This window comes from Taudactylus pleione, unplaced genomic scaffold (genome assembly GCF_031769625.1).
Source record: "Taudactylus pleione unplaced genomic scaffold, aTauple2 ptg000019l, whole genome shotgun sequence".
NCBI classification, from domain to species: domain Eukaryota; kingdom Metazoa; phylum Chordata; class Amphibia; order Anura; family Myobatrachidae; genus Taudactylus; species Taudactylus pleione.
Window position 1 is genome coordinate 22,639,323 of NW_028284421.1, and position 15,122 is coordinate 22,654,444.

At 42.6% G+C, this 15,122-nt stretch overlaps 1 protein-coding gene across 2 annotated transcripts in view; it reads left to right on the forward strand.

Moving 5' to 3' along the window:
* The window catches only part of TRIP4 (thyroid hormone receptor interactor 4), an 89,786-nt gene extending 76,463 nt beyond the window's left edge, over positions 1–13,323 (forward strand). For both annotated transcript variants that reach the window (XM_088446053.1, XM_088446062.1), the window contains exons 11-13: positions 8,821–8,912; positions 11,110–11,212; positions 13,013–13,323. In XM_088446053.1, coding sequence (XP_088302179.1) covers positions 8,821–8,912; positions 11,110–11,212; positions 13,013–13,128 — 311 coding nt within the window. In that variant the 3' untranslated portion in view covers positions 13,129–13,323. The remainder of the gene's footprint in view (positions 1–8,820; positions 8,913–11,109; positions 11,213–13,012) is intronic.
* The last annotated feature ends 1,799 nt before the right edge of the window (positions 13,324–15,122 follow it).

The window sequence follows — 15,122 nt, forward strand, 5'->3', positions numbered from 1 at the left end:
AACTAGTGGTTTTAAATATTTATATTTTAAACACTACTTAAATAAAAAAAGTAAACAAATTTAAACTGTGAATACTATTGTAATCATAGCTTGCTATTATAAACTTAACATGCTTCAATTTAAGTATTCACATATGAGACCCTATTTGACTTTCTCCAACTCATTGATCTGCTGCAACCAGTGGCGTAACTATTAATTTTGCTCCCCCCTGCCCATAACCCCCCCAAAAAACCCAAAGACAGTTTTCTATACGCGCACTCCCTAACCCACACACACCTTTTGTGTGTGGGTTCGTGATACAGTAATGCCCTTTACACATTGTGCCACACTAAGTAATGCCCTTTATAACACATTATGGCACACCGTAATGTCCCTTAGAACACATTATGTCACACAATAATGCCCCTTACACATTATGTCACACAGTAATGCCCATTACATCCCACCCTGAAAGATCTACCTCACAAACCCTCCTCTCTGCTCCTGCCAGTCTGTCACCTCAGCTGAAGACAGGTTGTACAGTTTCTATGTCCATGTAGAACCAGATTATTGAAAACATAGGTTATAACCTGTAAACTGTGTGTATCAGGTTGGTGCCCCCTGTAGTTGCACCCCTTATGCAGTGCCTCCTATAGTTGTCCCATATGCAGTGCTTCCTGTAGTAGTGCACGTTATGCAGTGCTTCCTGTAGTTGTGCCCCTAATGCAGTGCCTGCCTGTAGTTGTGCCCGATATGCAGTGCTTCCTGTAGTTGTGCCCACCTGTGGTAGTGCCCCCTCTTAGTACAGAACAGCTCCCAGTGGCCCCCCACACCCGTATGCAGTAGTTACCCTACCACGCTGGGCACCGCTGGCTCCACGCCGCCAGTATCGCTGCCATTGCCTGGTTCTAACTGGATCCAGCAGACGTGCAGGTTCCGCACATCACGGACTGCATCACTGGGAACGCTGGCCTCTGTAGCGATCAGAGCCTTATTTAGCCTCTGATTGCTTCAGAGGCCACTGTTCAGTTGCTGGATCGCGATCAATGTTTTGTGGCATAGCAACGCCCCCCTGTTAAGCCGGCCACCGTGGGCTTTGTGGGGGTCGTTGTTATGCCAATGTCTGCAACTATTCTTTGGTGAATTCCAGGTAGTTTTCGTACCTGTCCGAAAGTGATTCAGGTAATTAATCATCTCCAGTAACTGTTGTTGGGATAATTGTTAACTGTTGAGACTGTTGTTACATTGTAAGTGGATGCTATTTTACATAATGCTAACACAGAAGGTTTTAGAATAGGCGTCATTGGATACTAGGATTTTGGTACTTATCGATAAATCCCTTTCTCCGATTCCACAGGGGACACTGGAGCCTCAATACAATGGGGTATAGGAGTGGGTTAACCGGGAGCTGGCACCTTTAAATAAAATCCTACTGGAAGCTAGCTCCTCCCCCTCTATACTCCTCCCCCTCTATGGCGCTCTCAGCGCTAGCGGAGTGCACAGTGGATGCCCGCCTAAAAGCTTGTCCTGGCTTCTCTGCTAATCAGAGAGCCAGGGAGCACTAACCTTAGCCTTGCCTGTGCTGCCGGTGGCGGGCATGTGCTACGGGAGCCCGCGACGTGCACTGCATGCAGCGCGTCTTTGGGCTCACCACAGACTGAGGTCTCTGTAGCAGGAGACCTCAGCGCAAACCGCATGCAGCAGCGGTGAGGTCTCCCCGGCAACTCCATCGGCGCAGACAGGCAGGGGCAGTAGGCTGTCTGTCTGTCCTCTTGCTGATAGAAGTTCTTAATAAAACTTTTCAGAGCCCTAAGGAGGCATATGTCCAGCTCCCAGGACACACTTTTTAGACTGACCTGGGGGTTGGTATAGAGGGGGAAGAGCTAGCTACAATTAGTTTTTTATTTAAAGGTGCCAGCTCCCGGTTAACACACTCCTATACCCCATTGTACTGAGGCTCCAGTGTCCCCTGGTGGATGAAGGAGAAAATCTATAATATGATGTCCTCAACCGTCCTGTCTGTGTCATGCACAGCGGGAGCTGGGGCGTCCCCCCAACAGCTCCCACTACAGCAACGGGATAGACCAGCTGAAGAGGAGGTAAAGGGGTAAGTAATACAGTGTGGTGGAAAGAGGCCTTGAGAGGCCTGGAGTAACATATGAGTCTACAGTTCTCCAGCCTGAATATCTTGTTTATCCATCCTGTGGCTACCCTGAGACTCCTCCTTACTCTTTCCACTGCTGGCCATATTCCTGCTGCCCTGGGCGTGCATCTGCCGGACTCCGTGTCTCTGTTGTGTTGGGGCCTGCATTGTCTCCAGACACCGGACTGCCGTTGTTGGGACCTTCTGCCTGCTACTCCGCAGTTTTGTGGGACTTCTCTCGGCATCTGGTGGCTTCTGGCTCTGGATTGTTCCCTGGTGTTTTTCTGGTGCCTGCTGTCCTCTGCAGGGAGCCCTGTGGATTAGATTCCTGCTGCCCTTCCCTGCCTGCCGCCATTTTGGAAGATTTGTGCTGGTCATTGTGTGGATCATGTTGAAGCTGCTGGAGTCCCTCATCGATCTGAGTTCCATGGTGCTGGACTCCTGCTGTGGTCTCCTGTTTCCGCTGCCTGGAGCGCAGCTGTCCATGTTTGCTTCCTGCAGTTGCACCTGCAGCTGAGATTGCGGTGTTGGCTTTCCTGCTTTCCTGCAATGCCCAGTACTAAGTCACTGTGGTAACCTTGCCTTTCTCCTTGTTTGCTGCTCCAGTTTTTCTACTCTGCTGTTCAAGGCTGCCCTGTGGAATTTTATTGCTCTCTCACACCTGATGCTCTGCTGACCTACTCCCATAAAAATCCTGATTCAGCAGTCATCTCTGCTCCCTTGTTTGCGCTAGTCTCCTGTTCAGTACTACCCTCTGGACTTTTGTTCGGTTGCTGATACTTAACTACTGTTACACTGCTCTCCTGCTGTGACTATTTTTTGAGTGCACCATGGAAAGACTCCGTCAGGCCATTGCTGACTCGGGCAGGAGGGTGGCAGCTCAGGTAGTGGAACTGTATTTTGATTTTAGCTCTTTTACATCAAGTTCTGTCACACAAGCGGGTGGGATAACTGATGCTAAGAGTTCTGTTTCTACCTTGGCGTTCTGTAGTAGTGCTGTAATTGCCCGGCTGATCCCCTTCAAATCACAGAGGGTGAAGTACCCAGAGGAATTTGCTGTCATTGAAAGATATTTGTTGCAAGCTCTTTTATTCTCAGCTTGCTGTTGACTGGACCTGCTGTAAATCTCCGCAGTCTTATTTGTCAAGCTGCCCTTTGACATATTTCATGCAAAAAGTCTCTTATTATGCAGATCCTGATGTTGCTCTTCGTCTTAACAGGGTATGCAGTCGGGAAGCCGGCTTCCCGATTGCTTAATCCCGGCGGGGGTTAAATGACAGGCGTCTAAATCTAGACGCGGCATCTTACCGATGCCGGGAGACCGGCGCCCGGCATCCCGATCGAAAGGATGCCGGGCAAGGACAGCCGCGGGGAGGGTTAGGTTTAGGGCTCCCGGGGGGGACTTAAGGTTAGGCACCCCCCCGGTGGACGGGTTTAGGCGGCGGGGAAGGGGGGATTACGGTTAGGCACTGGGGGCGAAGGTTAGGGTTAGGCACCCCTGAAGGAGGGTTAGGGGAGGGAATTAGGTTAGTCTATACTTACCTTAGGGACAATCCAACATACCGATTCCCTTAACAGGATTAACGGCTTGTTGGAGTTTGGCGGTCTTCCAGAATTTCTCTGGATGGACCAGCAGGGGTCAATTTACATACCCCGGGGTGGGATGATACTCCTTGACTAAATTATATGCATTTGCTATCCTATATCCTGTTTTTTGTTTCTGAGCATTTGACTTATTGTACTTATTTGTTTTTCTTTCATCTGTTTTGTAATTGCTCTGTTCTTTATGCTCTGTTATGTAATTGCTCTGTTCTATATACAGCCCCTTTGATCCTGGGCTGTATATAATGTATATATGTTTTCATAGTGTAGAGTGGTTGGGGGGAGAGTGAGGTTTTTTTTTTGTTTTGTTTTCTTAGGGGATCCAGTTGGCAGTATAGTTATACAGGGTGGGGGGACATTGGGTGTAGTTTTTTTTGTTGTTTGTTTTAATTCTGATAGCTGTGTTTGGAGATAATGTCTAGTGTATACTTTGTTAGTTTTTTGTATTAACTTGGTATCTGCTTGCTTCATGCCAACCTTCTGTAGATAGCTTAACATTATAGTGGCTCGGTTTGATGTTAGGTGCTGGGGTTTAGCTGTACTGCCCTGATCCTTTCTGCACAGCTAGGTTTATATCCCTCATACTGCTGCACATTATTCTCCTGTTATGTTGGTATGAATAGTGCATTCAGGTAAACGCTGTACTACTCTTCGCTTGTATGCAGATTTAATATCTGTATGTTTTGTGTATTACCTACCAGCTATGCATTGTCTTGAGCTACTAAATGTCATTGAGTTGCTCATTTTTGTGATTTATTTAATGTATCTTGCTACTATCTGGCCTGTCACATTTATTATCCTCTATTGGTTAGTGTGTCTCTATATCTTTCAGTGCTCTGTGTTTATCTTTCTATTATTGTACATTGACCTTGTCTCCCTGATATATTGCTTGCTTACTTTTGTGGGTGTAACTTTTCAAAACAATCAGTAAATATGCACAATTTAAAAAATATAAAAGTAATACGTACAGCGTGGAGGTGGCAGACTGAAGTGACCCAGCATATATACCGGATCCAATTTACTATTATCACATAAGCAGTAATTCCCCATATCGTTTATTAAGCGAGTACGGAAGGAAGTGGTAGGGCTTGGTTAGTTAAGGGCTTTAATGTGTTACATATGGGGGCCAATTCAATTAGCTCTCTGATCCTGATAGTAGCACAACGTGTCATGTGTCTGTGTGATGTTTATCTTGTAATCTTAACTCGTTTTTGCAGTGCAAGCTAGAATTAATATTTTTATTACTGCAATTGGTGGTGATATGTGCAGAAACCTACCTGTAAGGCTACAATGGGGATCGGCATGGAGTGAGACACAGGAAAAAGAGCTAACGCTACAAGCACTCATCTGCTGTTCTCACAGGCATTGATGTATGATAAAGGCAAATAACATATTGGCCTAAATAATATATGGTAATTTACTAAAAATCCTGATGCAAAAACAGAACTCATTATCTTTTTTTTTTCTCTACTTGGGTTTGTAGCATTTTTTCCTCATACAGTTAATCATTACTGGCTTATTTCCAGTCTTCATTGTCTTCTAAATGTAATACCCCTTTTACACCAGAGCTAAAACCCGGGTTATTGCAAGCTTAACCCGGGTAGCTCCTTGGTGTAAAAGGGGACATAGTTGGATTCCCGGGTTGAGTGACCTGGCAATCCAACCCAAGTAACTTGCAGGGTTTAACACGGGAATAACCCGTGAAACCCTGCAGTGTAAATGGCGTGATCCGGGTCACGACGACCTGGAGCGCGTTGCATCCTGGCCGATTGGCCGGCTTCAGTGGCACTTGGAGATGACTACTTCTCCAAGCGTCCACTTCCACGCTGCAAGAGCTGGGTCATTGCAGATCCGGCTCCGGCATGAATGGCGCCGACTTGGGAATTTCCTGGGTCGGCGCTGTCTAAATTCCTGGTCTGATCCGGTTTGGAACTCTGGCCCTAATTCAGACCCGCTCGCGGGCGCTGAGTGCTCGCAAGCGGGTCGATGTTGGCCAAGTGCGCATGCGCACGACTGAGGCGTCTCCGTCGTGCGCATGCGCGAAACCCAAATAACGACGGCCAAGCCGCCGTTATAGGTCTCGCACTAAAGGGGGCGTGCTGTCGATGGTGATTGACAGCACGCCCCCTTTGGTGGGCGTGCCTGCCCAGACGGAGGCGTTCCCATGGGAATGCCTACCGTCTGGGGCCGGCCCCACTGACGTCACTAGTGATGTCAGTGGGATTGCTTTTGGCTCTGATAGAGACAAAAGCACTCCAGGGCTTGCGGCAACGAGACCCTACCACAAGGGTCTCGTCGCAAGCCCGATGGTCTTGACCATCGCAACAATCATTTTGGCCACTCGCTATAACTGTGGGTGGTCCCTCTTAGATTCAGAGGGACAGCCCTGATTCAGAGCGAGCTCTCTGTCAGAGCGTCCGGCTCTGAATCAGGGCCTCTGTTCCAACCGCCGGGTCAAACCCGAAATTTAGGTATAAAAGTAGTATAACTGTCATCTTCTGCGGAGCTGGAGTCCTTGTCGGGTGTGTTGAGAACAGAATTTCGTCCTTGTTGTTGGACTTCTTGAATCCCTTTTCAATGGACTCCCAGCTAATTTTGTCTCCGGCAGATTGTACACACCGAATGCTGTTTTTTTTTTTTTTTTCTTTTTCTCCTAGTTGGTGTGAAAGCATGGTATCAAAAGCCGATAGTTGTAGGACTTTCTCAAGTGATCTTGTATAGAAATTATTTTTGTTTTCCCTTTTCTTAATGTGCACAGTATACCCATATGTTATGTTTTGTGAATGTTGCCACTATCCTAACTTGAATTGTTGGTTAGATAAGACTATGGGACCAATTTAATTACGGCCCTAAATGTGTGGAGTTTGTATATTCTCCCTGTGTTTGCGTAGGTTTCCTCCTGGTGCTCCGGTATCCTCCCACACTCCAAACATATACAGGTAGGTATTTGTGAGTATGTGGTAGGGAATATAGATTGTAAGCTCTGCTGGGGCAGGGACTGATGTGAATGGTGAAATATGCTCTGTAAAACAATGCAGTATATGTGTGCGCTATGTACATAACGAATCATAAATAAATACATTTATATGCAGTTGAAATGCTCGTAATGGCGCCACATCAAGACCACATCCACATCGTTTTTCATTTTCCCTCACCTCCCATCCTAATTCCGCATATCACTCAGAATTATAAAGGCCCCCCAAGTCCTTTTCTCCACAAATCCCTATCATGCTAAAGAGGGAGTGCGAAAATTGGTCTACTCATTAGGTTCTGATGTAGTAATGCTGCTTTCCCCAATCTTTGCTGAAGTCCAGTTTTGGATATTAGAGGATCTTTTTAACAGAAAATAAGACTGCAACACCACCTATGGAGATATGTTTTGTCACTTTATGAAAGTAAATGGTTTTAACGTTATCTGCAATTCTGGAAACTTTTTTTTTTTTTTTTTCTTCGAAAATACATTTTCCATTAGTTTCCGGGCAAAAGTACAGTCATTGAAATCAATGTAGCAGTTGTTATCAAAGAAGCAAATTGAATAATAGGAATCTAAATGATGCAGAGCTCATGGGAAGGATTTTAGAAAGCAAATAACACCTCATTTCCCCCAGTACTATTTTATAAAGTACCTGGGGACTTGCTGTATTAGCTTACTCACTCCTAATATATTCTCCCCTGCTGTCCTAATATGGCAGCTTGTGCCTTTTTCTCTATCTTAACGTAATGGTAACATATCACTTTGCCCCTTCTCCTGCTACTACGTTTTTATACTCTCTATCCCTTTTATCTCATTTTTGTATTTATTCATAAATGAAGATGCACAGTGACTTGAATACAACATTTAATATATTTAATTTATTCTGTTACTAGTTCATTCTATTCCATTGGATGTCAGTCCTACTCGTTGCAGTCTGAAATGAACATGCCCATAACACTTTCATGGCTATATACACTACATGGCCATAAGTATGTAGTTATTCCGAACATCATATCCATGGCTTTGAAAAGCTGAATATCTCCTTTCAAACCATGTCCATTCATTTGGAGTTGGTTTTCCTTTTGCTGCTATGAAAGCATCCACTATGCTGGGAAGGTTTTCCACTAGATTTGGAACATGGCTGCAGGGATTCACATCCATTCGGTGTTCTAGTTCATCCTAAATGTGAACATTGGGGTTGGGATAAGGGGCTCGATTCAGACCCGCTCGCTAGATGCATTTGCATGCACCCAGCGTATGCAAATCTGGCAAAGGCATTAGCATGCCCACTATGTATTGGCGAGCGATCGCTTTGTGTATGCAGTCGCCCACCAGCCTGTCTTAAGACGCCCACTTGCTCACGTCACCTCCAGGATGTGTATAAAACCATCAGACCCATACGCAGCACTTGTGGCTGACCATACCCTACTGCGAGCACTTCAGTGTAATATTCAACCAGGTGACGAGTACTATGACCCTGTCTCTTAAAAATGCACGCCTCTGAAACGGCATTGAGACGCTCAGGCACGCCTGCATTCGCACCTCCACTCCCCTGTTATCAATGGCCAGCCCCTGTTACCACCCACAAATGGCTTCTCCTGTCACTCATTTAGCCGGGCTGTCTATGCGCGGGGAGCTAACGTTTCCCGATCGCTCTGACTGATTCATGCACGAGCACTGCGATGCATATGCAGAATGCTGAGTGCGAATGCTTTCTAGCGAGTGGGTCTGAATCGGGCCCAAAGTTCTTTCACGCCAATCCGCAAAATATTTTTTGGGGGGGATCGACCTCATTTTCTGCATAGTGGCGTTGTCATGCAGAAACAGGAAAGGGTCTACCACAATCTATTGCAACAAATTTGGAAGCACACAATTCGCTAGAGTGTCATAGTATGATATATCATTAAGAAGTCCCTTCACTGGTACTAAAGGGTCTGGGTCAAATTAGACAAAACAACCCCAAACCATTATTCTTCCTCCACCAAACTTTGTGTGTGATACATGTAGTGTGCATTTACCAGCTTCTCTTTTATACAACTTTGATATCTGCTAATGAGGAGCCTGGGTAGATGTTTGTTTGTTTGTTTGTTTATGTATTTATTAAACATTTCTTAAATTTCAGATATTGCTTTTCCCAAGGATTACCCGACTGGCTGTCTGCTGGGCTGTGTGGAAGTGGTTGACTGCCTGTCCCATGAGCAGTTTATAGAACAGGTGAGCAGGCTAGACATTCAGCTCATGTAAGGAAAGACTATTTGAAGGGATCACAACACAGTTGTACATACTGTATAAGCCCCTCTGAGAACATGGGCACATTTTGCCCCTAGTGAATGAATTATGATAAACTGGTAACAAGCATTCTAAATGCTAACGTTTCAAAGATGCATCTTTTGGACTCTGACCCACCTGTGGTTTATTAAACAATAAAGAGGTCCTGAAAAATCAGAGTGAAGTAGTAATTATTATTAATCGGCACAGAAAAAAAAACACTTAGTTTAGGTATAAAGCAATTGTTAGTCACGTCAAAAGTATTACTACATGTAATGGTTAAAATTATCATATTATGTGTGAATTAAATGTGGTTTTTAATATCAATTTAATCATAACCTTCTTTTTGTTTGGTTCCCCGCCAACTCTAATCTTTCATATTATCATTGGCTAGATTTTAAATGTACTGTTTGACACTTTAGTGATACTGCAATGTTTGAAATGTTGGATCATTTATATTAAGAATCTGAGAAATCAAAAAATTTACGGGAACATTCTCCACTGGTATCACTAAGTGGCAGACTTGCTTTCCAAATTTAACGGAAACGAATATTTTGCGCACTCTACAGTATTCCCTCCAAACATTGACAGCTACAACTTACAGAGAAATGTTCTACAGACTATTCTATAGGGGCTATCTTTCTCCCAAAAGTTGTCACTTGATTGGTATTGCAACCTCCTCTACTTGTCCAAAATGCGCCCATGTAGAGGCATCTTTATACCACTGCCTATGTGACCGTAGGGTCATCAAGAAATTTGGGATGGAAGTGAAACAATATGTGCTAGCTGACCTAATCAATTATCTTCCATTAACACCAGAATGGGCAATATTGGGTTATATTCCAGGAACAACTAGAGTTTCTAAGGGGTGTAAAAAATTATGAATTATTTCGGCTGTAGCTAAAAAATGTATCCTGCCACAATTGATTACTCCTTTCCCTCCTTCATTAACCATGTTCAAAGAGAAATTATTTTATATTTTCAAAATGGATTGGGTCAACTCTTCTATCAATAAGGAAAAGAAAGCAGAGCAATTCTTCTTAATTTGGTAAAGCTTTATTGAGGCTTTAATCCTTAGATTAAAAGACAAATACAACAGTGTTTCAAATCAACACAATGGTATGAAACTAGAATACTGCTATAAGACCCCCCAATAACTTACACTTAAGGAAAAAAACAAAAAAAAACACATAAACAAGAGTAGAGTGATGGGGGGCTGACCCTGGGAGTGCATGTCTCATAACCCCCATCCAACTTTATTTCCTCTTCTTTTTTTTTCTTCTTGTACTTCTCCCCCCCACTTCTATTATGGTTGAAGTCACTATAATATATTACTGTTTAATTTTCTATTGATTGGTAAAAAGAGAAAATTGTGGCAAAATTATTACCTCAAACCACAAGTGGACTGTATGCTATACATTGTGACTGTCATTGTTTCTTGTCATATTTGCTTGTGTACCAGAGTGTATTTGATGACTTCAATAAAAACATTTTTGAAAAAAAAAGAATCGGAGAAATCTTGACACTAGTTCCCCATACTACTAAAGGTGCGTACACACTGTACGTTATTTAGGAACGATATGAGCAACAACGTTATCATTCAGTGATAAATCGTTCATATCATTCATTTTTATGCAGCGAACGACCAACGATGCGCGTTCCCGCATGGACGATAAAGATATCTATGGCCGTTCGTACATACAGACCAACTTGGACGATTTCATCACAATTTGCCTGTTCAGAGATGTGGCAGGATGACTTAATTGAAAGATAGTCATAGATCTATTTCAGCGTGTACACCCAATATCGTTTGTCCTGCACTACAGAAAAGTTCAAGGGAAATCGTTCAGCGATATCGGTTGAGTCCTTCCATCCAACATCTGCCAAGTAAATCCTGTAGTCCTCTGTGTCTGAATAGTACACTTTATAGTAAGTAATAGTAAGCAGTGTGTAGTGGTAGGACAATCAGATTTCAGAGATTGGTTTTCAATAAATTAACTTTCTAAACTGATCCATCTAATAAGATCAGGATGTGACCTGCTACTCCCTACTAGGTGTGTGAATGTATCTATTAGCTGAAAGTATATTCTCCATGTTTAATACATGAAACCAGTGTTCTAATTTTTCTTCATCTCCCCCACAGTGTCCATCTCTCAGCCAGGAATCTGCATCTCCCTTTGTTTTCATCTGTACAAACTTTCAAGAACTGCCTATAAAATTCCCAATTAAAGGACAACACAAGATCTGTAAGTGCAAAGACATGCATGCTGACTGCTAGATGACGAGCCTTAAAGTCAAACACCCTTAGGCGTAAATTTATTAAACAATGCTTTTCAAAGCTTCCATGGTTTCAGCCACAGGATTTAAACTGGAAATAATATTAAAATCAAAACTGGACGTGCTTGTATTGAATACGATTGACCCTTAAAATTTAGAGGCTGAAAACACGGCGACTTTGGATAGCGTTGCTTAATAAATTTTATACCCAAGACTAAATGTGTATTTGCTGACATAAGCCCCCTGTATATCTGTTCTACATTATACATATTTGCTTTGGGTCATTTCTAGAATCCTGGGTATCTTGTAGACTCCAATAAGTATTTATTCATGATTTCTCAACATCTACATAAAAGCGCAATGGAATATTCTGGCGCTATATAAATGGTACTAAATTTTACTCTATGTATTTTGAAAAGTTTTCCAGGTCCTGAATTTTTCCCATAGCATTATGCTGCCGTCATGTATCACAGGACAGATAGTGTTCTATCTGTCCTGACAGATGATGTTAAACCTAAGGCCTAAACTTGAGACCAGCAAGTTCAATAGGCATTCTCAGACCGTAGACTCTTGCTCTGCTTGGGATTTAGCTCTGGTGACCACTAGAAGAGTCGAGTACGGGATGCCCACGCTCAGGATCCCGACACCGGCATCCTGACAGGGTTAGGATACAGGCACCCCTAACCTAATCCCCCGCACCCTAAACCTAACCCTCCCCCTAACTTTAAAACAACCAGAATCACAGTTATGATCCTCAATTAGGGTGCACCTATATAGTTTTAAAGTTCTAAAGAAGTATCCTCAGAGGAAACGGTTACCTGATAGAGACGGAGAAACGCGTCAAGTGTCTTTTCCTGCTGACCTTTTTTTTGGGATTTATGGACTTGCACAATTACCGCTGTATATTCCAAGTTGCATAAAGGCGGAATACTGAACCCTGTAGATAAGTTATGTGAGTTTTCATTTTGCCAACGTGCAGATTTGTGATGTGCCTCAGCTTTTGTGTCCCTTGGACAATTTTCTTCTCATCTATGGAAGACTCCCTGATTATTGTACTCGTACTGCTGTTCCGTGAAGACTGCTGCTCCTAGACCAATTTACAATTTATCTATTTTCTCTATTAGCCAACAATGCTTTTTATATGCCTCTCTTGGTTGTTGCATTTACAAAGAAACTGTAAGAACTCGGATCCATTGTTTTTTTTTTTCTTTTCTCTTACACTTTTCTCTACTTATTCTTTATACTTTAACTTAGTTTGCAAGTGAAAATAGAGCTTTTGGGCAAGAATAACTCAATAAATCAAGCTGATTATTTTGCTCATATTCAAAATGGGATGTTGTGACACTAGATTGGATCCCTGTATGTACGAAGTTGTCATTATGTATTGTTCAGGCATTTAATGCGTTATTTTTTTGCATACCAAATGGTCCTTTTTATTTTGTAGGAGTTTTTTTTGTTTTCTTTCAACTAAAAGAAAAGAAACCCAAACTGATAGCTGAAATAACATTCTAAAAATGTAATATTAATCTTTTAAATAACAGTACGTCAATAGTAGATTGGAGATAAAATTATAAATAATACAATAGACGTGATAACAATCCAAACAAAAATTGAAATATAGAAATTAAATAATTGTACAACTAGGTAACATTTGCTGCTAATGTTACTTTGTTTCAGCAGATTCTTCATATTTGAATTCACATTATTATGATTATTTTATTTTAAAGTACATGTTTTAGGTTATAAAATATTATTCCATTTCTTTCAAGGGAAACTGGACACCAAAATTCACCAAGGAGCCAAGAAAGGATTACTGTTTAGGAAGGAGAGAACAGGACACGCTGGAGAAAACGGCAAGCAAAGTCAACCAGGAACCTGCAGATAAAGGGATTACATCAGTGTGATTAACATAAAGAAACAAACTAGAAAATGGCTTTCTGGGATTTCTTTTTATATTCATGTATACTAAATTATAGCTGCAACATAAACTAAAATGAAAATAACTACCATTTTGTTACGTACATTTAATAGACATGCACACAGCCCATGGATATTTATGTGCAATAAATCAAGACAGAAACCAGGTCTCTCCTATCAATCGATTGCATGAAGCCAGTTCTCCCCCTGGGATAAAAACATGCTAGGTGTCTTCTATAGAGTGTGTGGTATTCTCTGTCTACCACTGGTTTTGGGATCCTCCAGAACAGTGGTGCTCAACCTCATCCCTCATGTTTATCTTTCTTTCAGTGAAAGCAGTGGGATAATTACTGACCCAGCAAAATAGATTAATTCACCTGTATATCCTTAAAGAAATCCATAAAACATGATCTGTTACTAGAATAATTATCACTAATACAATGAATACACACTGTACATCCTTTTGTGGACATATTGTGAAGGAGCATTAGCTACTTGGAATAGGGATAACTGGTCACTATGGAGAACACATCCACAGTACACAATTGCGTTTATTGTAATGCCGGGCATACATTATGTGAGATAAAATGTTTGTCAGACCAACAGACTTTTCAGGGGCGCTAAGAGTGGGAGGAAAGGGTACTAATTGCCTGGGCTTTGTTGTAGGGGCACTGGTCTGATGCCAACCCCCCCTTCCTTACCTGTCAGCAGCCCAGCACATGCTGCAGTGGGAGGGGGAGCGATGGCACTGAACGTGCCAGGCCCCCCCCCCCCCGAATTTTGCTGGGCTGAGGGGCCCCCAGTGCTCCCCTTCCCAGTGCTTCACAGCGCTGCAAAAAAAGGGGTTTCTAAGGGTGCATGGTTACGTCTCCCACAATTAGGCCATGCCCCGTTAGCAATGGGGCCCGATACGGCTCTCTACAGCCATGGACATACACTGTGAGATATGTCAGTGTGTGGCCCATGATATCTGCTTTCCTTGCCTGGGGAGGAAACATTTCCCCATTCCTCCCTTGTGAAGAAAAAAGGGGCATTGTTGGTTGGTCGAGGCAGTGCATACACAGCCAGATGCGGCCAACTGACTGATCATTGTTAATCCGTCATGGTAATACACTATGCAACATCATCTTGATCCACTGATAATCTGTGGATAGGCACATTAATTGCATAATGTATGCCCTACATTTCAAATGCTGTGTTAATGGAGAGCTGCAGTGTATTGTCTAGACTTTTGAGCCATTGTCTACCGTCTATCATTATAACACTTAAAAAAAAAAATACTTCTACTCTGGCCTATTAAACCATCATGGATGTATGAGTCCCATGGTGCTGTTAGTTTTGGATTCTTATTAACTGGCTGTTGGTAAAGATGAGGTTGCAGGTAAGGAATTCTTGCCTTGTTATATTTGGAGGGGTGGGAACTGAACCTAATAGATGGAAGTGGTTGCCCAATAGAGGACAACCTGTTCAATTCATCTACTTACACAAGCACAAACATTGCAAAGGGGTAAGTGTTATCCCATTTCAGACGTACCAATATATAACTTGGACTTTACTTTGCACTATTAACTAACTCAAGGGTATAGTAATAGATAGATCGCTTCAAATAATTTTTAAGAACATAACTATGTAGAACAGAGGCCTCATGTCTCCATTATAACAATAAATCCAAGTGGCTGTCTTGCCTGTGTGTAGGCTTCATAAACTCTTTTTTTTAAGCTATTGGGTTGTTGCAGCACCTGATACGATATTGTCAGATTCAGGGATTTGTTCAGATTCAGGCTGGGACCACTGATCTAATCTTGATAAGTGCTGGAGTAGTGAAGTTGGCACATGAAAGTCCGCTACAGTTGGTATTACCTTCAGGAAATACAAACCGATGAAATACCATGTTTATTACTGAAGTGTCTCAGGCACACGGTGGTGTAATAAGTATTGTAGACCACTGGACTGGATCCTGAG